Consider the following 27,834-nt stretch of genomic DNA (forward strand, 5'->3'; position numbering starts at 1 on the left):
TCCTGGAAAATCTGTGAAAGAGGCTCAGTAGATACAGAGAGGAAGGGAAAAATTGCTTATTGTCAGCCTCTGGCCGAAGGAGATTTTGAACCAGAATTTCCTTCCAGTCCCAAAAAATAAATTCAGCAATCATATTCTCTGGAGATGGGAAATATCTCCCGGCTGCAGAAGAAAACAGATGCAAGCATTGGTGTTCTTTCATCTATTTGTGCTCTCCTATTAGAATTACGACCCTGACTCCTTGAGCATCGGGAACACATCCCTGAACCGAGACGACAACGCCGGTCTAAAGGACGAGAAGACCAAGAGATCTGCACTTGATGCGTCACGTAAGAAAGTAATATTGTGTGGAGCAAGCAGGGTATAAGACCAATCCAGGCTTACACCTCGACTCAGCCAACACTGTTTTTTACTGAAGTTACGGATCTATGTCTAGATTGGTGTTTTTCAAATTTGGTATGCTGGCCGGGAAATTCTAACAACTGAAGTCCACACGTCTTAAAATTGCAAAGTTTGAAAAACACTGGTCTAGACCAGGGGTCTTCCAACTTGGCCCTTTTATGAATTGTGGACTTCAACTCCCAGAATTCCTCAGCCAGCATGCACGCGTGCATGCTGGCTGAGGAATTCTGGGAGTTGAAGTCCACAAGTCATAAAAGGGCCAAGTTAGAAGACCCCTGGTCTGGACTGTTTCAAACAGGATTGGGAAGGGCAAAGGTCCCAGTAAATGCCACAATAACAAAATGTGTCATGGCTCCAACAGATGAAACTCTTCAAAGAACTTCAAGGCATTGTTTACCTTGTTGTTGTTAGTTGTGAAGTTGTGTCCGACCCATCGCGACCCCACAGACAACGTTCCTTCAGGCCTTCCTGTCCTCTACCATCTTCTGGAGTCCCTTTAAGCTCACGCCTCCTGCTTCAGTGACTCCATCCAGCCACCTCATTCTCTGTTGTCCCCTTCTTCTCTTGCCCTCAATCTTTCCCAGCATGAGGCTCTTCTCCAGTGAGTCCTTCCTTCTCATTAGGTGGCCAAAGTATCTGAGTTTCAGCTTCAGGATCTGGCCTTCTAAAGAGCAGTCAGGGTTGATCTCCTCTAGGACTGACCGGTTTGATCGCCTTGCAGTCCGAGGGACTCGCAGGAGTCTTCTCCAGCACCATAGTTCAAAGGCTTCAATTCTTTGGTGCTCAGCCTTTCTTATGGTCCAACTTTCACTGCCATACATTGCAACTAGGAAGACCACAGCCTTGACTATACACACTTTTGTTGCCAGGGTGATGTCTCTGCTTTTTAGTGTGCTGTCTAGATTTGCCATGGCTTTCCTCCCCAGGAGCAAGCATCTTTTAATTTCTTGGCTACAATCCCTGTCTGCAGTGATCTTGGAGACCAGGAAAATAAAATCTGTCACTACCTCCATTTCTTCCCCATCTTTTACCTTAAAGAATCTTTATTTGAGTAGCATGGCATCGGCATGTACATAGACAAAGCCGAAATCTGAATTCCCCTCCTCTGGGCACCTAGTATCAAAGCACAATTCCCTCCTTCAATTAACAATCATAAATCACATTCCCCAATTAGTTTGAAATTAGTTTGAAATGCAGGCTTTCCTTCCAGTTCTCCAACCCATTTCTTATCATCTCTTATTTAAAAAAAAATACCTTGGTTCTCACACTAGTTACAATATTGTTATGTCTATCTATCTCCCATGCACATTCCTCCTCCTCACTTCCCCCCCCCCCCGGTATCATCTAATTCTAACTCTAATTCTAAGAGGAAAACATTTAAAGGAAAATGGCTGCATCTCCATATGTTGTCAAAGCAAGAACATCCAATGTTAGCAGCGTTGACAAAATGTCTATGGAGGTTCTCAATCATCCAGGTCATGGTTGTCCCAACGGTCAAGGCCATCCACAGGCAGTAGTCACAGCAGTGACAGCTCATATTTGTGTAGGTCTAAGGCTGGCAGCTGAGACCAGCCCATCCACTCAAAACACACCCCCACCCAATCAGAACACACCCACCATTCAAAACACACTCCCACCCAATCAGAACACACTTAATCCCCCACCCAATCAGAGCACATATATGTTTCAAATGTTAACTATTTAGATTACCTTGCTAGGCCCCAAACATGGGGCAAATCTTTTTATTTCCTGTTTTCAGCCTATCTTGAAGGCCATCGAACAGGCTATAGTCACACCGGACAGTTCATATATTTGTGTAAATTACTAACAAAGAATTAAAGGAGAACTGAGATGCATTTCTGACTCTTTAGTCTTCATCAGTCAGTCATACCCTTCTGAGATTCGAACCTGGTCTGATTGCATATTAGGCAGTGTTATTTACCTGTTGAGCCACAGGATCTCTCTTGCTCTGTTAGCTTTCTGCAAGGGGGAGATATGTTTCAAATGTTAACTATTTAGATTACCTTGCTAGGCCCCAAACATGGGGCAAATCTTTATATATATATTACTGATTTTTAACAATAGCAATCTTTAGTGCTTAGTAAACAGCGTGTTGTCTGGGTTCATCTATTTAATAACAATCCAAAATAATTCCTATAATTCCATCATCAATCTATTAGTTAAGGATATATTTTCTTGATCTTCTCTTCTTCCCAGTAGCATCCTCCTTTTGTCAAAGATTAAACAAATATCATTCTTAATATTTCCGATACACACGAGGTTGGATGCAAACATTTTTCTTCGGTTTGTCCAAATAACGATTACATCAACATGTAACATCTTTCCTGATCGGCTGACGTTTCAAGTGCGTTGGTAAAAGTCACCTTACTAAGTCACCGTGTGTCCTGCTCTCAAAGGCAACTGGCTTTTCTTGTTGTTGTTGTTGTTGTTTCCCTTGAAAACATTTCGCTTTTTATCCAAGAAGTTTCCGAAGAATTGAAGAAGCTTCCTGGATGAGGAGTGAAATGTTTTCAAGAGAATAATAATAAAAAAAAACCCCAAGAAAGTCCAGTTGCCTTTTGGAAAAGCATATTTTGGGACACAATAACAAAACGTGGAAAGCCTTACAGATAACAATAGGGGGGGCAGAGCTGTGTGTTTCCTGCCATTCTGATTTGTTTCCCGTATTAGGATCGATCCTATAGCTTTTATCTGTGCTTTAACCACAGAATGGAAGGAAGCTGCCATATAATAATAATAAAGCTGGGAGGGACCTTGGAGGTCATCTAGTCCAACCCCCTGCTCAGGCAGGAAACCCTACACCATTTCAGACAAATGGCTCTCCAGTCTCTTCTTAAAAACTTCCAATATTGGAGCATCCACAGCTTCTGGCGACAGGTTGTTCCACTGATTAATTGTTCTAACTGTCAGGAAGTTTCTCCTTAGTTCCAGGTTGCTTCTCTCTTTGCTTAGTTTCCATCCGTTGCTTCTTGTCTTGCCTTCAGGGGCTTTGGAGAAGAGCTTGACTATTCTCCAAAGATCTCATACATACAGTCCTCAATTTACGACCACCATTGAAGCCAAAATCTGCATTGCTAAGCCAGACACTCATTAAGTGAGTTTTGCAGTTGCTACGTACTGTAACTCTGTTGTTAAGCGAGTCTGGCTTCCCCATTGTCTTTGCTTGCCAGAAAGTGACAAAAGGGGGCACTGCAACCGTCACAAAATAATGAGCCAGTTGCCAAGCGTCCGAATTTGGATCACATGACCCTGGGGATGCTGCCACGGTGGTTAAGTGCGCAAATACGGGCATAACTCACTCTGGTCAATGGTCACTAAAGGAATGTCTGTGAGTTGAGGATCTTCTCTACAACCTTGGGGGGACTCACATCTTTACTCTTGCGCTAACTAGAGCAGAGACCCCCAACATTTTGGGGCACTGGGGACCGGTTCCCAGGAGAGAGGTTTTTCCGCGGACCGGAGGGCGCATGGTTTTGTGCACTGCCTGCATCCCGCGGATGGGGCTTTCCTTGTTTGTGCGGACCGGTTGCTGGCATGCCGCAGCCCAGTAACGGTCCACAGACTGGGGGTTGGGGACCCTTGTTCTAGTCCAACCCACTGCTCAAGCAGGAGACTGTAAACCGGGGGTCCCCAACCTTTGGGGCACCAGGAACAGGTTCCGTGGAGAGAGGTTTCTTCCCATGGAATGGAGGTAGGACGTGGTTGTGTGTGGTGCCTGCATCCCACAGATGGGGCTTGGCTTGTTTGTGCGGACCGGTTGCTGGCGTGCCGCAGCCCAATACCAGTCCATGAACCAGGGGTTGGGGACCCCTAATCTGGCAGATGTAGCACTACTCTGGCCTGGTTTGAACCTTGTGTCTTCTGCAGAAGAGACACCTGATCTAGCCAGGCACTGCAGTTCATCTGCTATAACAGAGATGACCCCAACCTTTTGGGCACCAGGGACCACCGTTTCCGTGGAGAGAGAGATTTTTCCGCGGACCGCAGGGGGTGTGTGGTTTTGTGTGCTGCCTGCATCCCGCGGATGGGGCTTTGCTTGTTTGTGCGGAACGGTTGCCGGCATGCCGCGACCCGGTACTGATACATGGACCCGGGGGATTGGGGACCCCTGAGCTAGAGAGAAGGAATTAAAAGGGAGCCTTCGCAAGCTGCATCTCAATCTCGTTTGCCTGATGTGATTTTTCTTCGTTTTTAGTCATTCCTTACCACATCGTCCTCACTACTGGGAAAGAGTACGACTCGAGCACCAGCAGCCGAGTCTTCATCATCATGAGAGGTCCTCAAGAACAGTCCACGGGACACATGTGGCTCGATCTCCCAGAGGGAAAGACCCAATTTGCAGAGTCTTCGGTGGAGAAATTCTCTGTTGTGGGAGCCGATGTTGGCGAGGTCAGAAAAATTGAGGTATGCCATGGGACTGACAAGCCAGGTCTGAAAGAGAGATCCCTGGAGCTCAGCTTGGCCTAAAGAGAGGCAGAGAAATTGCAGGTCTCCAGAAGTTATGGGTTCTCTATGCCTGGAGATTTTTTCCCCAGAAGAGATTGGAGTCCTTTGGTTCAAGCTGGGTATTTTATAGAATAGAATAGAATAGAATAGTAATCCATTATTCTGTATCCTGCATTCTGGGGTGACCAAGATTATTTCCTTGCAAACACATTACCCGTTATTCTGTTATTCTATTGAATTCTTTCCAATTCTTTTCAATCAATCAATCAATCTATCTATCTATCAATCAGAATAGAGCTGGAAGGGACATTGAAGGTCTTCTAGTCCAACCCCTTGTTCAAGCAACCACCTCAGACAAATGGCTGTCCAATGTCTTCTTCAAAACCTCTAGTAATGGAGCACCCGCTATTTCTGGTGGCAAGCTGTTCCACTGGTTAATTGTCCTCCCTGTTAGGATGTTTCTCCTTGATTGTCCGGCAGGGAACACAGTGGGTTGGATAATGCTGCAGTGGTATTTATTAGAAGAGGCATGATGGTATCTGGCGAGTTTGGGTTTTTAGAGAAGATTCTGGATTCTGGGGGAAAAAATAGCAATTGCCCTTAGACTTATCTACCGCTTCACAGTTCTTTACAGCCCTCTCTCTAAGCGGTTTACAGAGTCAGCATATTTGCCCCCAACACTCTGGCTCCTCATTTTGCTGACCTCAGTTGGACGGACGGCTGAGTCAACCTGGAGCCGGTGAGAATCGAACAGCCGGCAGTGGGCAGTCAGTCTGCAATACTGCACTCTAACCACTGCGCCACCAGGGCGCTCTAATCAAGCCACAGATCTACCTACAACCTAGAAACAAGCAAAGCTATTACGAGAATCCAACCTGGGCTTGTCGAAAACAGATGGTGCCAGACAAATCCTCATTGCACCCTTTGACAAAGGGGCTAAATGAGTGGATCAGCGATATGCCGTGGCATCCGGACTTCAGTAAGGCATTGGACAACGTAGACCACAGCCTATTGGTTGTGTAAGATAGAAAAAGGTGTGATAGACAGCATCACCGGGGGTGGGACTTGTAACTTGGCTGACCAACCGGATGCAATGTGCCGTCATCAATGGAGCCACTGTTGTGATTCAGGGTCAGCCTGTGGGTTTGGCAGTTGGGTTGGACGACTCAGAGGAGGAGGGGGCTGTTGAAGACCTTGCTGAGGGGGTTGAAGATCGTGCTGATGATAGCCCTCAGCCAGGCCCCTCCCACTTGGTCACCACGGAGGCCCAGCTGTGTGAGCCTGACAGCGTGGATGAAGATGACCCACAGCTGGCCCTGTTCAAGGACGCCCGACGCAGGAGGCAGTCAATTAGGAGTAAACAGAGGAAGGCAATGGGGCTCCTCGGAAGGAGGCAGAGAGAAGCCATGCCCTGAACTCTATATAAGGGGAATGTGTGGGGAGGGCTGGTTTGCTGAAGGCAACTGCTCGGATGGTTCATGTTTCTTAAAGCTCCTGTTTCTTGGTTCGTGTCTTGTTTGTTTTTGTAGCTATAAATTTGGCAGGCGTAATTCCAGCCTCTTGCCGGTTGTAAAGGGGTTGTCCCTGCCTTTTCTGCAGGGCCGGTAGCAGGCTGGTACAGAACAGCCACATCCACTGGGAGGGAAGCCTACACTGGGATACCCCAAGGTTCTGCCTTAGGCCCAGAAGTCTTCGACTCTTCATAAATGATTGAAATGAGGGGATACGAGGGCCACTCTTCAGATTCACAGACGACCCCACAATTGCTAATCTGTGGAACAGTTTGCCTCCGGAAGTTGTGGGTGCTCCAATCCTGGGAGGTTTTTAAGAAGAAACTGGACAGCCATTTGTTCAGAAAGGGGTAGGTCAGCAAAGCCCAACCTTTTTGGCACCAGGCACCAGGTTCATGGAAGATAATTTTGCCTCGGACCGGTGTGTGTGTCTGTGTGTGTGTGTGTGTGTAAGAGGGCGCAACCTAGATCCCACATAGGCTGAGTTTCACTCGCCTGCCGCTCACCTCCAACTCTGCAGACCGGTCCCCAACAGGCCACAGCCTAGTACCGGTCCAAAACCTGGGGGTTGGGGACCCCTGGTATAGGGTCTCCTGATCAAACAGGGGTTAGACTAGAAGACCCGCAAGTTCCTTCTAACTCTGTTATTCCGTATTCTGCAAAGACTCCTAAATGATCTAACAACTATTTGTCTGAAATGGTATAGGGTTTCCTGCCTGAGCAGGGGGTTGGACTAGATGACCTCCAAGGTCCCTTCCAACTTTATTATTATTACTGATCATCGCACTGTCAGCCAGATGTACAGACTGGATTTGGCATTTTTTGTCTACCTATTGAGTCCTTACCAAGGACCTGGGATGATGATAATGATGATGATGATGATGATGATGATGATGATGATGATGATGATGATGATGATGATGGTGGTGATGATGATGATGATGTGGTAATAATGGGTGCTTCATCACTGGAGATTTTTAAGAAGAGACTGGACATTCACCTGTCTGAAACGTATAGATTCTCCTGCTTGGTTCTCCTATTCTATTCCTATTCTATTCTACTCTATTATTCTATTCTATTCTATTCTATTCTATTCTATTCTATTCTATTCTATTCTATTCTATTCTATTCTATTCTATTCTATTCTATTCTATTCTATTCTATTCTATTTGTTGTTATTATTATTATTATTATTATTATTATTATTATTATTATTATCATTATCATTATCATTATCATTATCATTATCATTATCATTATCATTATCATTATTATTATTTGACTGTAGGGGTGTACTCCATAATTCCATCATTCTTTTTCCATTTTCCTTTAATTTTGGAAATAAAATCAAAAACCAACGGGAACCTTTGACAAATCCCATCAGAGAAGGAATTTCATAAATGGCCCACAGCGAGAAACGCTTCGTGCATAATTGTCTTGCACAACATGGAAATTGTTTTCACGGCTTCTCTCGAGACACCTTTTACAGGAGCAGGCCGTTAATCACGGCTCAGAAGCCATGCGCACTGATCAGAAATCACAGGGCAGAAATATTTATGTAACAAATGGTTGACGGTGCTTTTTGGCCTCCTCTTGAAGCTCAAAATATTCTTTTTTTTTCTCAAGATCGCTTGTTGCTATGGTCTATAAGCGGAGACACACACACACGCACGCACGCACTCACACGCACACCCGAATCAATCAAGAAATTACCATGAAATGATCCTATTTTACATAAAGGAATCACCTCTATTAATATAATGCAGTGATTAATCGTTGAATTCAAATCAAGTCCGGTTCCCGCTCCGCCCTATTTTTATAGCAGGCGCGCCCTGCGGAGAGCGGGCACCCAGGAACGCAAAGGTGCCGCTCTGGACCCGGAGAAAGTTGCGTGCTTCAACTCTAGTCGATTGCAACGCACACCTTTGTGTTGCGTTTTGTGAACCGCAGGGCGGGTTGACTGGCTGCTTTCGATAGAATCCGTCCGATGGTGGCCGGCTTGGCAGGCAGGTTTTAAAGTTGCATCCTAAGGATAACCTGAGCGGTGATTCAAGGCAAAGCAGCTGGTAAAAAGAAAAAAAAAAGCTAGAGGAATAAGTGGAAATAAATACAGTAAGTGCCTGCTTTGCATTTTTTCCCCCTAGCCTTGTCCACACCTACTCCTCCTTCCCCTCCCTCCCCTTCCTCTTCGTCCTCCCCTGCCCCTGCCCCTCCCCCTCTTTCCTCCTCTTCCTCCTCCTCCCCCTTCCTCCCCTTCCCTGCCCCTTCCCCTCCTCCCCTCTCCCTCCTCCCCTACCCCGCTTCCTCTTCTCCTCTTCCTCCTCCCCTGCCCCTCCCCCTCTTCCACTCCCTCCCCTTCCTCTTCCTCCCCCCTCTCCAAACCTTCCTCTTCCTCCTCCCCTTCTCCTTCCCTGCCCCTGCCCCTCCCCCTCTTTCCTCCTCTTCCTCCTCCTCCCCCTTCCTCCCCTTCCCTGCCCCTTCCCCTCCTCCCCTCTCCCTCCTCCCCTACCCCGCTTCCTCTTCTCCTCTTCCTCCCCCTCTTTCCCTTCCTCCTTCCCCTCCCTCCCCTTCCTCTTCCTCCCCGCTCTCCAAACCTTCCTCTTCCTCCTCCCCTTCTCCTTCCCTGCTCCTGCCCCTCCCCATCTTTCCTTCTCCTCCTTCCCCTTCCCCCTTTCCCTGCCCCTGCCCCTGCCCCTCCCCCTCTCCCTACTCCCCTCCTCCTCCTCCTCCCCTGCCCCTCCCCCTCTTCCACTCCTCCTCTTCCTTCTCCTCTTCCCTCTTCTCCTCCTTCTTCCCCTCCCTCCCCTTCCCCTTTCTCTTCCTCCCCCCTCCCCCCACCCTCCTTCTCTTCCTCCTCCCCCTCCCCCTTCTCCTCTTTCCCTGGTCCTCTTCCTCTCCTCTTCCTCCTCCTCCTTCCCTGCCCCTCCCCCTCCCCCTCCTCCCCTCCTCCTCCTGCCCCCTCTGCCCCTCCTCCGAGGGAGTTTAAGAAGCAGACCCTGCCCGCACACCGAAACTCACCCTTACCCACCCATTTCCCTTCCTTTACCAATTAGTTGCATCTTTGGATGGAGAAAGGGACGTGGTGGCTCAGTGTGTTAGGACGCTGAGCTTGTCGATCAGAAGGTCGGCAGTTTGGCGGGTCGAATCCCGAGTGCCGCGTAGCAGAGTGAGCGCCTGTTAGTCGTCCCAGCTTCTGCCAACCTAGCAGTTCAAAAGCACGTAAAAATGCAAGTAGAAAAATAGGGACCACTACGGTGGGAAGGTAACAGCGTTCTGTGCGCCTTTGGCATCTAGTCATGCCGGCCACGTGACCACGGAGACGTCCTCGGACAAGCGCTGGCTCTTCGGCTTTGAAACGGAGATGAGCACCGGCCCCTAGAGTCGGAAACGACTAGCACGCGTGTGCGGGGGAACCTTTACCTTTACCTTGGATGGAGAGGAGCCAAGCTCTGCCTTACGTAATCCTCAGACCCAGGAAGGACTAGAGACTTTGCTCCCATTCAATCAAATGGCGGCTGGCCGTTTCACAGCCTGACAAGCTTAAACAGGGGTTGGCAAAACAAATCAAATCAAGCAGGTTTTGCTTTACACCTAAATCTATTTCATTATAAAATCCAAGCCGGGGGTGGGGGTGGGGGGTGGGGGGAACGTTCACACTTCCTTCTAGTTGACAGGACTTTTTGACATGCCAGCCCTTTCAGACTAACGAGCAATTCAGCCCCAAAGTTGGACATTAGTCCAACTGGATGATGGCGACCTGCTGGATGCAGCGCGTGAAGCTTGGGCCTTCCAGGTAAAAATATCATTCATCCAGCTTGGTGGAAATATTTAGATCTGGGGTAAAAGCTTGCAAGAGTCCTGCAACCCACGTAAGCCCCAACCTGTTCTTTCGGGTCATTTAGTCAAAATGAAGGATGGTCGGGACGCCGACTCCCAGAATCTGGGGCATGCTAAGATCTCACCGTTTCTAAAAATAGCACAAAATAAAATAAAATCGGGCTGCTGAGCTTAGCACCATTTCTCTTCATCTTGATACTTACTGTGGGAAGGATCCAGAGAAAGAAATATTTTGGGCAATATTAAAAAGGCAGAACATTATATTTCCCCAAAGGATCTTAAAGGCAGAATCCCCAAGTCTCTCTGTCCCAAACAGAAACCAGCTCTGCATAAAAGCAGATGTGATAATCTTAGGGGACTGGAGACTAAAACATATAAGAACGGCTGCAGGGATTGGGTTTGGCTAGTTCTAGGGAAAAGAAGGACTAAGGGGGACAGGATAGCAGTCTTCCAATATCTCGGGGGCTGCCCCAAAGAAGAGGGAGTCAAGCTGTTCTCCAAAGTGCCTGAAGGCAGGACAAGAAGCAACGGATGGAAACTAATCAAGGAGAGAAGCAACCTGGAACTAAGGAGGAATTTCCTGACAGTTGGAACAATTAACCAGTGGAACAGCTTGCCACCAGAAGCTGTGAATGCTCCAACACTGGAAGTTTTTAAAGAAGAGATTGGACAGCCATTTGTCTGAAATGGTATAGGGTTTCCTGCCAGAGTAGGGGGTTGGACTAGATGACCTCCAAGGTCCCTTCCAACTTCTTCTTCTTCTTCTTCTTCTTCTTCTTCTTCTTCTTCTTCTTATTATTATTATTATTATTATTATTATTATTATTATTATTATTATTATTATTATTATTATTATTATTATTAATCATCGCACAGTCAGCCAGATCTTCAGACTGGATTTGACATTTTTGTCTACCTATCCAGTGTTTACCAAGGACCTGGGGTAGGCAGATGTGGATGTTTGAATTATTGTTGCTGTTGTTGTTGTTGTCAGAAAGATTGGAGCCAGGAAGCCTGGATTAAAAAGACAAAGATCTCTAGAATCAACAATCTCTCACATCAAAAAAATCCAACGGTCATCAGCCACAGCCACAGGGAAACAAGATATGACCTTTGGGACATAATAGGATTAACCCATCACCACCAGAATACCAGAAAGGCAGACTCAGGCTCAGGTCAAAGTTCATGCCACAGGAAGAACTCCAAACACAAAAGCCCAAGAAGGGATAAAACCCCACCACTCTGTACTACATGCGGTCACTTTTCTTCCAGAGCCATCTTCCTGTCTGGCTCTCCTGTTCAATAAACTGCAGCCTTCTTTCTAAAGCGGGACTCCATTTTGTTTATTCCCAGCTCGGACTGGACCCTGATGAAGATTTTTCTTTCAACATTACCATTTACTGTGCTGCAGAACTACACGGTTTTCAACTTGCAACCATTCATTTAATGACTGTTGGAAGTTACAATGGTCCCGAAAAAAGTGACTATTTTTCACACTTAGGACCGTTGCAGCCTCCCCGTGGTCGTGCGATGCAAATTCAGACGCTTGGCAACTGACTCGTATTTATGACGGTTGCAGTATTCCCGGGGGTGTGTGTCAGGGGGGGATCCCCTTTTGCGACCTTCTGACATGGGGAAGCCAGGTTGACTTAACGACCGCGTGACTGACTTAACAACTGCAAGGATTCGCTTAACCACTATGGCGAGAAAGGTCGCGAAACGGGGCGAAATTCACTTAACAAATGTCTTGCTTAGCAACAGAAATTCTGGGCTCAGCTGAGGTCGTACGTTGAGGACTGCCTGTATTCCATTTGCACGTGGAATTTTCTTTCCCCAATTTTTATCCTTCAAAGGCATTAGTTCTATTTTTGCTTTAGCTTACAGTACAATTTTCCTGTGTTTGGTAATTTAAAACGGCAGGAAACCACGCTGCTGTCATTTAGTGGCTCAGAGCAAGACCCAGAAGCAGCAGCAGCAACAACAACGATAATAATAAGTGTTTTCTTTTTAAACATTGCAATCTACCCATCTCTGATAAAACAGGTTAGGAAAAAGCAAGAAATTTCAAGGTAGACTCACAAAGCCTGGGCAAAGAAAGGGGACAAAACTCTCAATATCTATATCTGTATCTGTATCTATATCTATATCTATATCTATATATCTATATATCTCTATGTCTATGTCTATGTCTATATCTATATGTCTATGTCTATATCTATATGTCTATGTCTATGTCTATGTCTATATCTATATGTCTATGTCTATGTCTATGTCTATATATGTCTATGTCTATGTCTATATCTATATGTCTATGTCTATGTCTATATCTATATCTATGTCTATGTCTATGTCTATGTCTATGTCTATGTCTATGTCTATGTCTATGTCTATGTCTATATCTATATGTCTATGTCTATGTCTATATCTATATGTCTATGTCTATGTCTATGTCTATATCTATATGTCTATGTCTATGTCTATGTCTATATCTATATGTCTATGTCTATGTCTATGTCTATGTGAATGTCTATGTCTATATCTATATGTCTATGTCTATGTCTATATATGTCTATGTCTATGTCTATGTGAATGTCTATGTCTATATCTATATGTCTATGTCTATGTCTATATATGTCTATGTCTATGTCTATATCTATATGTCTATGTCTATGTCTATGTCTATATCTATATCTATGTCTATGTCTATGTCTATATCTATATGTCTATCTCTATGTCTATGTTTATGTCTATGTCTATGTCTATATCTATATCTATGTCTATGTCTATGTCTATGTCTATGTCTATGTCTATATCTATATGTCTATGTCTATGTCTATATCTATGTCTATGTCTATGTCTATATCTATATGTCTATGTCTATGTCTATGTCTATATCTATATGTCTATGTCTATGTCTATATCTATATGTCTATGTCTATGTCTATATCTATGTCTATGTCTATGTCTATATCTATATGTCTATGTCTATGTCTATATCTATATGTCTATCTCTATGTCTATGTCTATGTCTATGTCTATGTCTATATGTCTATGTCTATGTCTATATCTATATGTCTATGTCTATCTCTATGTCTATGTCTATATGTCTATGTCTATATCTATGTCTATGTCTATGTCTATGTCTATGTCTATGTCTATATGTCTATGTCTATGTCTATGTCTATGTCTATATCTATATCTATATCTATATGTCTATGTCTATGTTTATGTCTATGTCTATGTCTATATCTATATGTCTATGTCTATGTCTATATCTATATCTATATGTCTATGTCTATGTCTATGTCTATATCTCTATGTCTATGTCTATATGTCTATGTCTATGTCTATGTCTATGTCTATGTCTATATCTATATCTATGTCTATGTCTATGTCTATATCTATATCTATGTCTATATCTATATGTCTATGTCTTTATCTATATGTCTATGTCTATGTCTATGTCTATATCTATATGTCTATGTCTATGTCTATGTCTATATCTATATCTATATGTCTATGTCTATGTCTATATCTCTATGTCTATGTCTATATGTCTATGTCTATGTCTATATCTATATCTATATCTATATCTATATCTATATCTATATCTATATCTATATCTATATCTATATCTATATCTATATATGTCTATGTCTATGTCTATGTCTATATGTCTATGTCTATATCTATATGTCTATGTCTATGTCTATGTCTATATCTATATGTCTATGTCTATGTCTACAGTTGCAAGAAAAAGTATGTGAACCCTTTGGGATTATGTGGTTTTTTGCATGAATTGGCCATAAAATGCGCTCTAAACGTCATGTAAGTCACAACAATAGAAAAACACAGTCTCCTTAAAATAATAGTACACAAACATTAGCTGTTGTCATGTTTTAATTGAAGATAAGATGGAAACATTCACAGTGCAGGATGGAAAAAGTATGTGAACCTTTGGACTTAATAACTGGTTGACTCTCCTTTGGCAGCAATAACCTCAACCAAACGTTTCCTGTAGTTGCAGATCAGACCTGCACAACGATCTGGAGTAATTTTGGACCACTCCTCTGCACAAAACTGTTTCAGTGTAGCAATATTCTTGGGATGTCTGGTGTGAATCGCTCTCTTAAGGTCATGCCACAGCATTTCAATCGGGTTGAGGTCGGGGACTCTGACTGGGCCACTCCAGAACGTGTATTCTGTTCTGTTGAAGCCATTGTTTTGTTAAATTACTTGTATGCTTTGGGTCATTGTCCTGTTGCATCACCCATCCTCTGCGGAGCTCCAGTGGCGGACAGATGGTCGTACGTTTTCCTGCAAAATGTCCTGATAAACTCTGGAATATATTTTCCCATCAATGACAACAATCCGTCCAGGCCCTGAGGCAGCAAAGCAGCCCCAAACCATGATGCTCCCTCCACCATGTTTTACTTTGGGGATGAGGTTTTGATGTTGCTGTGCTGTGCCATTTTTTCTCCACACATAGTGTTGTGTGTTTTTCCCAGACAACTCAATTTTGGTTTCATTTGTCCACAGTATATTTTGCCAGTAATGCTGTGGAACATCCAGGTGCTCTTTTGCAAACTTCAAACATGGACAGATGAAACCAAAATTGAGTTGTCTGGGAAAAACCCACAACACTATGTGTGGAGAAAAAATGGCACAGCACAGCAACATCAAAACCTCATCCCCAAAGTAAAACATGACGGAGGGAGCATCATGGTTTGGGGCTGCTTTGCTGCCTCAGGGCCTGGACGGATTGTTGTCATTGATGGGAAAATATATTCCAGAGTTTATCAGGACATTTTGCAGGAAAACATACGACCATCTGTCCACCACTGGAGCTCCGCAGAGGATGGGTGATGCAACAGGACAATGACCCAAAGCATACAAGTAATTTAACAAAACAATGGCTTCAACAGAACAGAATACACGTTCTGGAGTGGCCCAGTCAGAGTCCTGACCTCAACCCGATTGAAATGCTGTGGCATGACCTTAAGAGAGCGATTCACACCAGACATCCCAAGAATATTGCTACACTGAAACAGTTTTGTGCAGAGGAGTGGTCCAAAATTGCTCCAGATCGTTGTGCAGGTCTGATCTGCAACTACAGGAAACGTTTGCTTGAGGTTATTGCTGCCAAAGGAGGGTCAACCAGTTATTAAGTCCAAAGGTTCACATACTTTTTCCATCCTGCACTGTGAATGTTTCCATCTTATCTTCAATTAAAACATGACAACAGCTAATGTTTGTGTACTATTATTTTAAGGAGACTGTGTTTTTCTATTGTTGTGACTTACATGACGTTTAGAGCGCATTTTATGGCCAATTCATGCAAAAAACCACATAATCCCAAAGGGTTCACATACTTTTTCTTGCAACTGTATGTCTATGTGAATGTCTATGTCTATATCTATATGTCTATGTCTATGTCTATGTCTATGTCTATATATGTCTATGTCTATGTCTATATCTATATGTCTATGTCTATGTCTATGTCTATGTCTATGTCTATGTCTATGTCTATATCTATATGTCTATGTCTATGTCTATATCTATGTCTATGTCTATGTCTATGTCTATATCTATATGTCTATGTCTATGTCTATATGTCTATGTCTATGTCTATGTCTATGTCTATGTCTATGTCTATATCTATATGTCTATGTCTATGTCTATATCTATATGTCTATGTCTATCTCTATCTCTATGTCTATATGTCTATGTCTATATCTATGTCTATGTCTATATCTATATGTCTATGTCTATCTCTATCTCTATGTCTATGTCTATGTCTATGTCTATATCTATATCTATATGTCTATGTCTATGTCTATGTTTATGTCTATGTCTATGTCTATATCTATATGTCTATGTCTATGTCTATGTCTATATCTATATCTATATGTCTATGTCTATGTCTATATCTCTATGTCTATGTCTATATGTCTATGTCTATGTCTATGTCTATATCTATATCTATGTCTATGTCTATGTCTATGTCTATATCTATATCTATGTCTATATCTATATGTCTATGTCTTTATCTATATGTCTATGTCTATGTCTATGTCTATATCTATATCTATGTCTATGTCTATGTCTATGTCTATATGTCTATGTCTATGTCTATGTCTATGTCTATGTCTATATCTATATATGTCTATGTCTATGTCTATGTCTATGTCTATGTCTATGTCTATGTCTATGTCTACATCTATATCCAGTGCTTTTTTTGTAAAAGAAAAAGGTGCTGGAACTCACACATGTCATACAACCCACCTTGCCTACTCTTCAAGGTTCCATCCAAAAAAGGTGCCGGAACTCCATTCTGAGTGTTCTATGAGAAAAAAGCCCTGTCTATATCTATATATCTATATCTATATTATCTATATCTGTATCTGTGTCCTATACCATTTCAGACAAAGGGCTGTCCAGTCTCTTCTTAAGAACTTCCAGTGTTGGAGCATTCACAACTTCTGGAGGCAGGTTGTTCCACTGGTTAATTGTTCTCACTGTCAGGAAGTTTCTCCTTAGTTCTAGCTTGCTTCTCTCCTTGATGAGTTTCCATCCGTTGCTTCTTCTCCTGCCTTCAGGTGCTTTGTAGAATAGCTTGACTCCCTCTTCTTTGGGGCAGCCCCTGATATATTGGAACACTGCTGTTATGTCCGTCCTAGTCCTTCTCGTCATTAATTAGACATCCAAATTCCTGCAACCGTTCTTCGTATGTCCTTGACCATGAGCCAGCCGTGTGCAGCAGCAGCCAAAAAAAGCTAATACAGTCCTGGGTTGTATAAACAGAGGCATAGAATCAAGATCATGCAAAGTATTAGTACCGCTTTATAAAACCCTACTGAGGCCACACCTAGAATACTGCAGCCAGGTTTTGTCACCATTCTACAAAAAAGATGTTGAGAGTTTGGAAAACGTTCAGAGAAGAGCAACAAAGATGATCAATGGCCTGGAGACTAACTCATACGAAGAATGGCTGCAGGACTTGGGTTTGGCTAGTCTAAAGAAAAGAAGAAACAGGGGTGACATGATAGCAGCGTTCCAGTATCTGGGGGGCTGCCACAAAGAAGAGGAGGGGGTCACGTTATTTTCCAAAGCACCAGAGGGAAGGACGAGAAACAATGGTTGGAAACTGACCAAAGAGAGAAGCAACCTGGAATTAAGGAGAAACTTCCCAATAGTGAGGACAATCAACCAGTGGAACAGCTTGCCACCAGAAATTGTGGGTGCTCCATCACTGGATTTTTTAAGAAGAGACTGAACAGTCACTTGTCTGAGATGGTATAGGTTCTCCTGCTTGAGCAGCAGGCTGGACTAGAAGACCTCCAAGGTCCCTTCCAGCTCTTCTCTTCTCTTCTCTTCTCTTCTCTTCTCTTCTCTTCTCTTCTCTTCTCTTCTCTTCTCTTCTCTTCTCTTCTCTTCTCTTCTCTTCTCTTCTCCTCTCCTCTCCTCTCCTCTCCTCTCCTCTCCTATCCTATCCTATCCTATCCTATCCTATCCTATCCTATCCTATCCTATCCTATCCTATCCTATCCTATTCTATTCTATTCTATTCTATTCTATTCTATTCTATTCTATTCTATTCTATTCTATTCTATTGCCCCTAAACATCTTTGTTGCTCTTCTCTGCACTCTCAACAACTATTTTTATAATGTAGTGACTAAAACCGGGTGCAATATTCCAGGTGTGGTCTTACTAAGGCTTTATAAAGTGATACTAATACTTCATGTGATTTTGACTCTATCCCTCCCTTAATGCTACCTAGGATTGCACTGGCTTTTTTGGCTGCTGTCACACCGTGCTGGCTCGTATTTAAGTGATTCTCCCCTGGGACTCCAAGTTCCCTTTCATAGTTGCTGCTATTAAGCCTGGCTTCACCCAATCTATATGCGTTCTTTTGGTTTTCTTGCCTAAGTGTAAAACTTTACTTTTCTCTGCATTGAATTTCGTTTTGTTGGACGGGGCCCTGTGTTCGAGCCTTTCTATAACAGAATTATTTACTTTTTTCGTTTAGCCCCAGTTTTCATCCCTCCCTGTTAGATCTTTAGGAACCTCACTTAGGTTCGTCATGGCCAAGTTTGGTGATTTTTTCCCCCTGTCTCCTAGATTGGCCACAATGGGGCTACCCCAGAAAGCTCTTGGCTCTTGGATGAATTCAGTGTCACGGTGCCAACTAAGGGTGTGATATACACTTTTGTTTGCAAGTGCTGGCTGGCCCAGGATAGGGGGGACGGTCTAACCTCACGCGTCTTCAACATCCTAGATGCCGACTGCGTCAATATTGGCCTAAAGGTTAGTCTTGTTGCAAGACCTTCCAACTCTCATTTGAAGCGAACATGTTGCATGCAGGTACTCCTCACTTACAACCCTTTTAGGGTGACCGTACAAGTAGAAATAGCAACGGCAAACTTATAGACTGCCCCTTAGTGCTTTGACAGCCCTCTCTATTTGCCCCCAACAATCCGGGTCCTCATTTTACTGATCTTGGAAGGATGGAAGGCGGAGCCCGTCAGGATCGAACTCCAGGCTGTGGGCAGAGTTTGCCTGCAATACTGCATTCTGACTACTGGGCCTTCAGGGAGGGAGGGAGGGAGGGAGGGAGGGAGGGAGCAAGACCAAAGGAGGAAGGAGGGAGGGAGGGAGGGGGGGAGAGAGGAAGGAAGGAAGGAAGGAAGGAAGGAAGGAAGGAAGGAAGGAAGGAAGGAAGGAAGGATTTTGCAGAATCAACATATTGCCCCCAACAATCTGGGTCCTCATTTTACCAACCTCGGAAGGGTGGAAGTTTTTTTTTAATGTAATAAATAAGAATGAAAACCTGGGTGGCTTTTTTTGGGGGGGGCCGCAACCTTGCACTTCGATGTTCTTCAGGTTCTCTATGAAGCGACGGTGGAGACTGGAGACTTCTCACAGGCTGGAACGGACACTGGCATTTTTTTCACATTCTTTGGATCCAGTGGCTGTTCCGAAGAGATTCAGCTGGAAAAAAATGGGAACAGGTAACAGGCACTTTACTAGCAGCCTATCTCACCCTCTCGCTCTCCAGATAGCTTGGCCTCTTCCAACTGGCTCTCTTGATCTAAGGCAGGGGTCCCCAAACCCCCCAGTCTGTGGACCGGTACTGGGCCACAGCATGCCAGCAACCGGTCCGCACAAACAAGCCAAGCCCCATCCGTGGGATGCAGGCAGCACACAAAACCACGCACCCTCCGGTCCGTGGAAAAACCTCTCTCCACGGAACCGGTCCCTGGTGTCCCAAAGGTCGGGGGCCGCTGATCTAGGGCCTCTCTGAACATCAAATCTGTCTGGTTCCAGCAGTTTCACTAACGCCCGCAACCCACCTTTTGCATCTAGTTTGGGGACCCTTAATTGTGAGTGTGTTTACTTAGAAGGCACTCTGTACAGGAATGTGCTTGTCAACCAGGGCTGTGTAGCGGTTGCAGCTTCCGTACAACATGAATTAGATCACACTTGGTGCCTGCTTGGCTAGCTTGTGACTCGGTGCGTTGTGTAAACCAGGGGTCCCCAAGCCCCCAGGTGCGTGGACCGGTACTGGGCCACAGCATGCCAGCAACCGGTCCGCACAAACAAGCCAAGCCCCATCCGTGGGATGCAGGCAGCACACAAAACCACGCACCCTCCGGTCCGTGGAAAAACCTCTCTCCACGGAACCGGTGGTCCCTGGTGCCCAAAAGGTTGTGGGACCTCTCATCTAAGGTATTTGGACAGGAGCAACGCCTGGAAGACGACATTAAATTTACCCGTGTTGTGCTAAAACCTGCCATACAATTTCTCAGAAGTTTCCTTTCCCTACGAATACAGGTCGTTCTCAATGACCAAAATTCCCGTTGTTAAAGCAATAGAATCAGTGAGTTGTGCCCCCAATTTTTTTTTTTACAACCTTCCTTGCCACAATTCTTAAACGAATCACTGCGGTTGTCAAGTTAGCAAGATGGTTGTGAAGGGAATCTGGCTTCCTCCTTGAGTTTGCCTATCAGAAGTTCGCAAAAGGGGGATCGCGTGACGCCCCCCCAACTCCCAAACACCAAAGCCAGGGGTGGGATTCAAATAGGTGAACAGCTGGTTCTCTGTGTGGATGCCGCTTCCGGAAGTCCATTCTGGGCCTGGGCAACAAAAAATTAGCTAACGGCAGTGCTTTTTTTGTAAAAAAAAAAAAAAAGGTGCCGGAACTCACACACGTCATACAATCCACCTTGCCTACCCTACAAGGTTCCATCCAAAAACGGTGCCGGAACTCCGTTCTGAGCGTTCTATGACAAAAAAAGCCCTGGCTACCGGTTCTGCCGAAGCGGTGAGAACCAGCTGAATCCCACCACTGACCAAAGCATAACAAAAGTGACCAAAAAAATTGAATGCATTTTTTCTTAGTGGGTTGCATGTGCTGGAGAGATGCAAAGTTACCTTGAACTGATTTGGGTGGCATTATCAGTTAAATAAACAAACAGACAGTGGTTGCACGAACTGAGCATAAAGACTATTGCGCAACAAACTCAGCTTTAGACCTTATTTATTCATTTACTCGTTACATTTATACGGCACCCATCTCCGTATCAAGGACTCTGGGTGGCTTACAACAGAATAACAGTGTTGGAAGGGACCTTGGAGGTCTTCTAGTCCAACCACCCATACCATTTCAGACAAATGGCTGTCCAGTCACTTCTTAAAGACTTCCAGTGTTGGAGCATTCACAGCTTCTGGAGGCAGGTTGTTCCACTGGTTAATTGTTGTCACTGTCAGGAAGTTTCTCCTTACTAATAAAGGAGAACATTTGTAGCTCAGGGCTGATATGAGGGTTCCTTGGTGCACTGATGATGTTACCTAGTTTGAGTAATGAAACGTCTGCAAGAAAACAAGCAAATGTAGAGAGCACCAGGGACCCCACAGTTCTCCTCCTCCTCCTCCTCCTCCTCCTCCTCCTCCTCCTCCTCCTTCAACTCCCTTCTAGCACTGATGATGTTACTTAGTTGGGTAATGAAATGTCTGCAAGAAAACAACCCAGCTCAGAGAGTGCCAAGGACCCCTTAATTCCTCCTTAGTTCTAGGTTGCTTCTCTTTTTGGTTAATTTCCATCCGTTGCTTCTTGTCCTGCCTTCAGGCGCTTTGGAGAATAGCTTGACTCCCTCTTCTTTGGGGCAGCCCCTGAGATATTGGGTGACTGCTGCTATCATGTCGCCCTTAGTCCTTCTTTTCATAATAGGTTAGCCTAGTCCAGGGATGGCGAACCATTTAGAGACCGAGTGCCCAAACTGCAACCCAAAACCCACTTATATATCGTCAGGTGCCGGGTGGACGTGGCCCATTGAGTGGGTGTGGCCCATTGGCTGGGCATGGCCCGTTGGGTGGGCGTGGCTGTGGTGGTAACAGCAGACTGGGTGGGACTAAAAAGTTCAATCAATCAATTCCAACTTTGCGAGATCTTTTTTTTCCCTGCGAGAAGTTGAAATTGATTGATTGAACCTTTTCTTTTGCACACCGCGGCGGAGGCCTAAAGTGAAAATGTTTTATAAAACCCAGCTGAAGGCCCAGGACTGGGGCGACGGTGCGTGTGACCACAGAGAGGGCTCTGCGTGCCACCTGTGGCACCCGTGCTATAGGTTCGCCACCATGGGCCTAGTGTATTATTACCATGCCATAGATAACAGCATAAAACAATTAAAAGTTTAAAAGCATGAAAACATTGGGCCTTGAAACTTAAAACATTAAAAGTGGCGACCAATCTTCATAACCTATGCAAATTAAGTCCTACTTCCATATGTATGCATCCTTGGTTTCCGTAAGCTGCTTCCGTCTCTGCAAGTCATCGGACGTTCTGCCAACGCTTCCTTTGACTTCACCGATTTAGTAAGATCCTTGCCAGATCCTTAGGGAAAGAAAGGCATTCCTCTTTTTAACAATATAAGTTTTTATGAAGCGGGAATTGAGTGGCCCCTAGTAAATTAAAAGGCTCTCTTGCCCCAATGCCCAAGGCACAGAGGCTCTAAATGTAACCCCCCCCCACCCTCAAAATATGCTGGCCATTTGGGAATCCTTGAGGTAGCAAAACCTGGTTTATTCACCTTCAGACTAGGAGCAAAGAATGAGAGAGAGTGTGGGGGAGGGGGTAGTAAATCTCCCTTCCCTTTAAGTGATAGTGCAGCTAGGTGATATATGTATTCGACCAGAACATCTTTTTTCAAACTGTCTCAGGTAATAAGGCCATTTAATTTAAATCAGCATTAGCCAGGAAACAGCTCCGGCAACACAAATATTGATAAGCGGACACAAAGGCAAAACACCCAGGGGAACTAACCGTCTGGAGGACAGACCATTAATCTGTTTTTTTGCCCCCTCTCTTCCTTTCTCTTTTATTAGACTTTCCTTCAGATTGATGTTCTGGGGTGCGTTAAACTTAACCTCTCTGGCTATCCAGTTCATGACTTTGAGCACAACGGGCTCTGGTGAATAGCCTCCTAGCGCAAAGTGGAGATAAATAATTGTACAAACGAAACTCACTTCTGGCGGATCCCTTCTGGCTCCTATTGTTGGGATCAGCAACATTTTCAGCCAACCGTGGTCTAGCGGTGGGGGTCCCCAACCTTGCGGTCCGCGTCCCGCTACCAGGCCGTGACCTGCTGGCCACCGGGCCGCAGAATAGGCTGACCAGTGCCCGCACATGTGTGCACCAATTGGTCAGCCCTGGAATGTTATTTATTGATTTGATCGATCGATCGATCGATTGACTAGCCCTTGGACCACGTCAAAGCGCAAAGTTCCAGAAACAAATTGTTGCTAAAATTTGATAAGAGCAATTTAAAATGGAATTAGATAAAACACGCTTTAAAATGAAACTGGAATGAACTAAAACGAGATTGGGATAAAATACAGTCTGTGAAGTGAAATTGGGATGGAATACAGTAATTTAAGATGTAGACAAAATAACGATAAAAGTATATTTCGGCGTCGCCCCTGCAACCTACCCCAATCAGTCCCACATATGCAGATTGATTTTATTGATTGATTTATTGATTAGCCCTTGGGCCATATCAAAGTGCAAGGTTCCAGAAGCAAATTATTACTAAATTTGATAAAAGCAATTTAAAACGGAATTAGACAAAACACAATTTAAAATGAAACTGGAATCAAAGAAAACTAGATTGGGATAAAATGCAGTCTGAAGTAAAATTGGGATAGAATACTATAAGTGCGTATAGTCAAGGCTATGGTCTTCCCAGTTGCAATGTATGGCAGTGAAAGTTGGACCATAAGAAAGGCCGAGCGCCAAAGAATCGAGGCCTTTGAACTATGGTGCTGGAGAAGACTCCTGCGAGTCCCTTGGACTGCAAGGCGATCAAACCGGTCAGTCCTAGAGGAAGTCAACCCTGACTGCTCTTTAGAAGGCCAGATCCTGAAGTGGAAACTCAAATACTTTGGCCACCTAATGAGAAGGAAGGACTCACTGGAGAAGAGCCTCATGCTGGGAAAGGTTGAGGGCAAGAGAAGAAGGGGACGACGGAGAATGAGGTGGCTGGATGGAGTCACTGAAGTAGTAGGCGTGAGCTTAAATGGACTCCAGAAGATGGTAGAGGACAGGAAGGCCTAGAGGAACGTTGTCCATGGGGTCGCGATGGGTTGGACACAACTTCGCAACTAACAACAACAACAACGATAATTTAAGGATGTAGATAAAATACGATAAAAGTATATTTCGGCGTCACCCCTGCAATCTACCCCAATCAGTCCCACATACGCAGATCTCAATTGGATCCACTGGTCAGCCTATTTTGCAGCCCGGTGGCCAGTAGGACATGGCCACCAGGACAGTGGGCCACGGACCACAGGTTGGGGACCCCTTGTGCTAGACCACAATGTTTTGTGTGGGCGCACTCACCCCCACTTGTGCCAGCGCCACCACCGCTATGCAAGTGGGGCGCCGTGTGGTGTAAAAAAGGGGCACCGCACGGCAAAAAACAGGATGGGGCGACCACTGTCCTGTTTGCGTTGCGTGTGCTGGTGGCCCCATCTTTGTGTGGGTGAGTGCATGCGTGCGCACATAAAATGCTTCCCCCTCCCTTTCCCTCCAGTCCGTCAACCGAGAAAGATTGTTGACCTTTGACCTAGTGGTCAGGGTACCAGTCTAGAAACCAGGAGACAGGGAGTTCCAGTCCCACCGTAGCCACAAAAGCCTGCTGAGTATTTATCTATTTATTCAATTTCTGCAGCCGCCCAACTCAACTAAGCATCTCCGGGTGGTTTACAATTCCAAAATGATAGGACACTTAAAATGGTAAAATGGTAAGAACATCTGTAAAATATATACTCGCGTAGTTCTCGGCTTATGACCACAGTTCAGTCCCAAATGTCTCTTTCTGAGGTAGTTGTTAAGTGGGTTTGGCCCCCATTAGGTGACCTGTCTTCCTACATTTATCAAGTGAATAACATAGGTTGTTAAGTGATCTGGCTTCCCCCACGGACTTTGCTTGTCAGAACTTTGCAAAAGAGGATCGCGTGACCCCCCCGGGGACACTGCAAACCATCATAAATAGGAGTCGGTCATCAAGCAGCCCAATTCTGATCATGTGACCATGGGGAATGCAGCTGCAGTCATTAGTGTGAAACACGATCATAAGTCACCTTTTTGTCAGTGTCCTTGTAACTTGGAACAGTCGTTAAACGAAAGTGTCAACGCTGCGAATCTTGGATGTTCCCCGCTCTGACAACCAATGGAAATTGCAGCCATTCCCGCTTTGCTTTTAACATGCTTTTTCTCCTGTTTAGAAATTAGATGCAGAAGGGAGGGTGTGTGGATGGGATGAAAGCTTAAGCTCAGCTAGCCATAATAATAATAATAATAATAACGCTGCTCTGTGGGAACCCAAGGATGAGCTGATGACGTTTTGGCGGGCTGAGGAGTTGTGGAGGAAACCCGCGTTTTAGGCTAATTGGAGAATGTCATTATAACAGCTTACCGGGGGTTGGGAATTGCACTTTGTGACTTTGTATCCGAGGGAAGGGAATTTAGTTTTCGGGTTCAACTATGCAGTGCGGACACTTTGTTTCCTAAATAAAATGTTCTTTCAGGAAGAATTTTTGCCTTGAACTTCTCTTGATGGGTTTCATCTATCGGAACCATGACATTACGCTTGTCACTCGAAGACTTTAAGCAGCTAATAGTAAAGCCAAGTAACAGGGCCCTTAACACACTCCAAGCTGCATACACAGCCAAGTTTTGAAAGTCTTGCAAAAGGCCAACAGGGTGGGGCTGTTCTCATCTGTGAAGGGAGGCTATTCCATAAGGCAGGGGCCACAACAGAGAAGGCCTGTCTTCAAGGGCAGGATGAGAAACAATGGTTGGAAACTGACCAAAGAGAGAAGCAACCTGGAATTAAGGAGAAACTTCAAGACAGTGAGGACAATTAACCAGTGGAACAGCTTGCCACCAGAAATCGTGGGTGCTCCATCACTGGAGATTTTTAAGAAGAGGCTAGACAGTCACTTGTCTGAGATGGTATTATTGGGTCTCCTACTCGAGCAGAGGGTTGGACTAGAAGACCTCCAAGGTCCCTTCCAACTCTATTCTATTCTATTCTATTCTATTCTATTCTATTCTATTCTATTCTATTCTATTCTATTCTATTCCACTTCACTCCACTCCATTCCATTCCATTCCATTCCATTCCATTCCATTCCATATTTTCTATTCTATTCTATTCTATTCTATTCTATTCTATTCTATTCTATTCTATTCTATTCTATTCTATTCTATTCTATTCTATTCTATTCTATTCTATTCTATTCTATTCTATTCTATTCTATTCTATTCTATTCTATTCTATTCTATTATTTCTGGTGACCTCAGGGAACTGCCTATGTGGTTTTGGGCAAGCCTACAGAACTGATTTCCCATTGCCTGCAGAGATGGGGGTGGACTTCCCATCCTACCAAATTAAGGATGCCCTGATCATCTCCCCTGGAAGTGCTAACCAAGCCTAACCTCACTTAGATTTCAGGAGTTCTGTCTGATTTGGCCAGATGCTACATTTCTTAAAAAGGCAGCCGTGGAAATTAATGGACGTAGAAAAAATGGGAAAGATGTGCACACTTTTTAATCTTTTGGGGGAACAACAGGCAAGTGTTGCACTCTGACTTTCTCCAATATGGCCAGGCTGTATCTGAGGAATTTGGGCACCTTAAAAGCATCCAGTTGATGTCCTGTCAGATGACAAGCCAGGCACTAAAAATTCTGAACAAACGTGTCTTCTCTTCCAGATTTGAAATTGGCCAAAAGGATACTTTTATCATGGAAATTCCAGATATTGCACCACTCAAGAAGATGCGAATAAGGACAGACGGCAAAGGATGCCGCCCTGATTGGTTTCTGGAACAGGTAGCATATCCGTGGTTTAAACTCTTCTAGCACTGATGGTGTTACCTATTGGGTAATAAAATATCTGGAAAAAAACCCCCACACCCATCTCAGAGAATACCAAGGAGCCCGTAGTAGTACTCCTCCTCCTCTTACTCCACAACCCCCCCTCCCTTCTAGCACTGATGATGTCACTTTGTTTGATAATGAAACATCTGCAAGAAAAACCACCAACCTCAGAGAACACCAAGGACCCCACACTCCTCCTCCTTCCCTTCCTCCCTCCCTCCCTCCCCCCTCCCTCTCTACAAACCACACTCGCTTCTAGCCCTGAGGATGTTACCTAGTTGGGTAATGAAACATCTACAAGGAAACCCTTAACCTCAGCGAACACCAAGGACCCCACAGTCCTTCAATTCTCCCCCTTCCTCCTCCTCCTCCTCCTCCTCCTCCTCCTCCTCCTCCTCCTCTTCCTCTCCTCTCCTCTCCTCTCCTCTCCCTCCCTCCCTCCCTCCCTCCCTTCTTTCCTTTCTTCCTTCCTTTCTTCCTCACACCATCCCTATTTCTCCTTCTCCTTCCTTCCTCACTCTCTCCCTATTTCTCCTTCTTCCTTCCTTCCTTCCTTCCTTCCTTCCTTCCTTCCTTCCTTCCTTCCTTCCTTCCTTCCTTCCTTCCTTTTTTAATAAGAGACTGGACAGCTTTTTGTCTGAAATGGTATAGGGTTTCCTGCCTAAGCAGGGGGTTGGACTAGAAGACCTCCAAGGTCCCTTTCAACTTTTATTATTATTATTATTATTATTATTATTATTATTATTATTATTATTATTATTATTATTATTATTATTATTATATAACTTTTATTCATAAAACATGAAACACAGTCAACTGAACGCTCAAATTGACTGGCATTAATGGTTGACACGGGTTGCTGCCAGCATCCTAGGTAACAACCAGGTATCTCCTTAAAATGTAAGATGTTCCGAGTAGCGCAGTTTTTTGTAGCGTTGCTGGAGTTATTGCAGGAAGCTGCAGTTTCTTGATGTGTTTTGCAAAGTTTTTGGACATAGTTCCCAGTGGCCCGATGACAATGGGTATCACTGTTACACGTTTATATTATTATTATTATTATTATTATTATTATTATTATTATTATTATTATTATTATTATTATTATTATTATTATTATTACATGATAGCAGTGTGCCAATATCTCAGGGGCTACCACAAAGAAGAGGGAGTCA

At 44.4% G+C, this 27,834-nt stretch overlaps 1 protein-coding gene across 1 annotated transcript in view; it reads left to right on the top strand.

Moving 5' to 3' along the window:
• LOXHD1 (lipoxygenase homology PLAT domains 1) overlaps positions 1 to 27,834 on the top strand; it is a gene marked incomplete at its 3' end in the record, with an annotated part of 173,043 nt that overhangs the window by 129,729 nt on the left and 15,480 nt on the right. The window contains exons 31-35 of the mRNA XM_083351181.1: positions 224 to 329; positions 4,619 to 4,827; positions 18,340 to 18,525; positions 19,102 to 19,229; positions 26,497 to 26,614. Coding sequence (XP_083207307.1) covers positions 224 to 329; positions 4,619 to 4,827; positions 18,340 to 18,525; positions 19,102 to 19,229; positions 26,497 to 26,614 — 747 coding nt within the window. The remainder of the gene's footprint in view (positions 1 to 223; positions 330 to 4,618; positions 4,828 to 18,339; positions 18,526 to 19,101; positions 19,230 to 26,496; positions 26,615 to 27,834) is intronic.

The sequence above is a fragment of the Vipera ursinii genome (genome assembly GCF_947247035.1).
Source record: "Vipera ursinii genome assembly, chromosome: 2".
NCBI classification, from domain to species: domain Eukaryota; kingdom Metazoa; phylum Chordata; class Lepidosauria; order Squamata; family Viperidae; genus Vipera; species Vipera ursinii.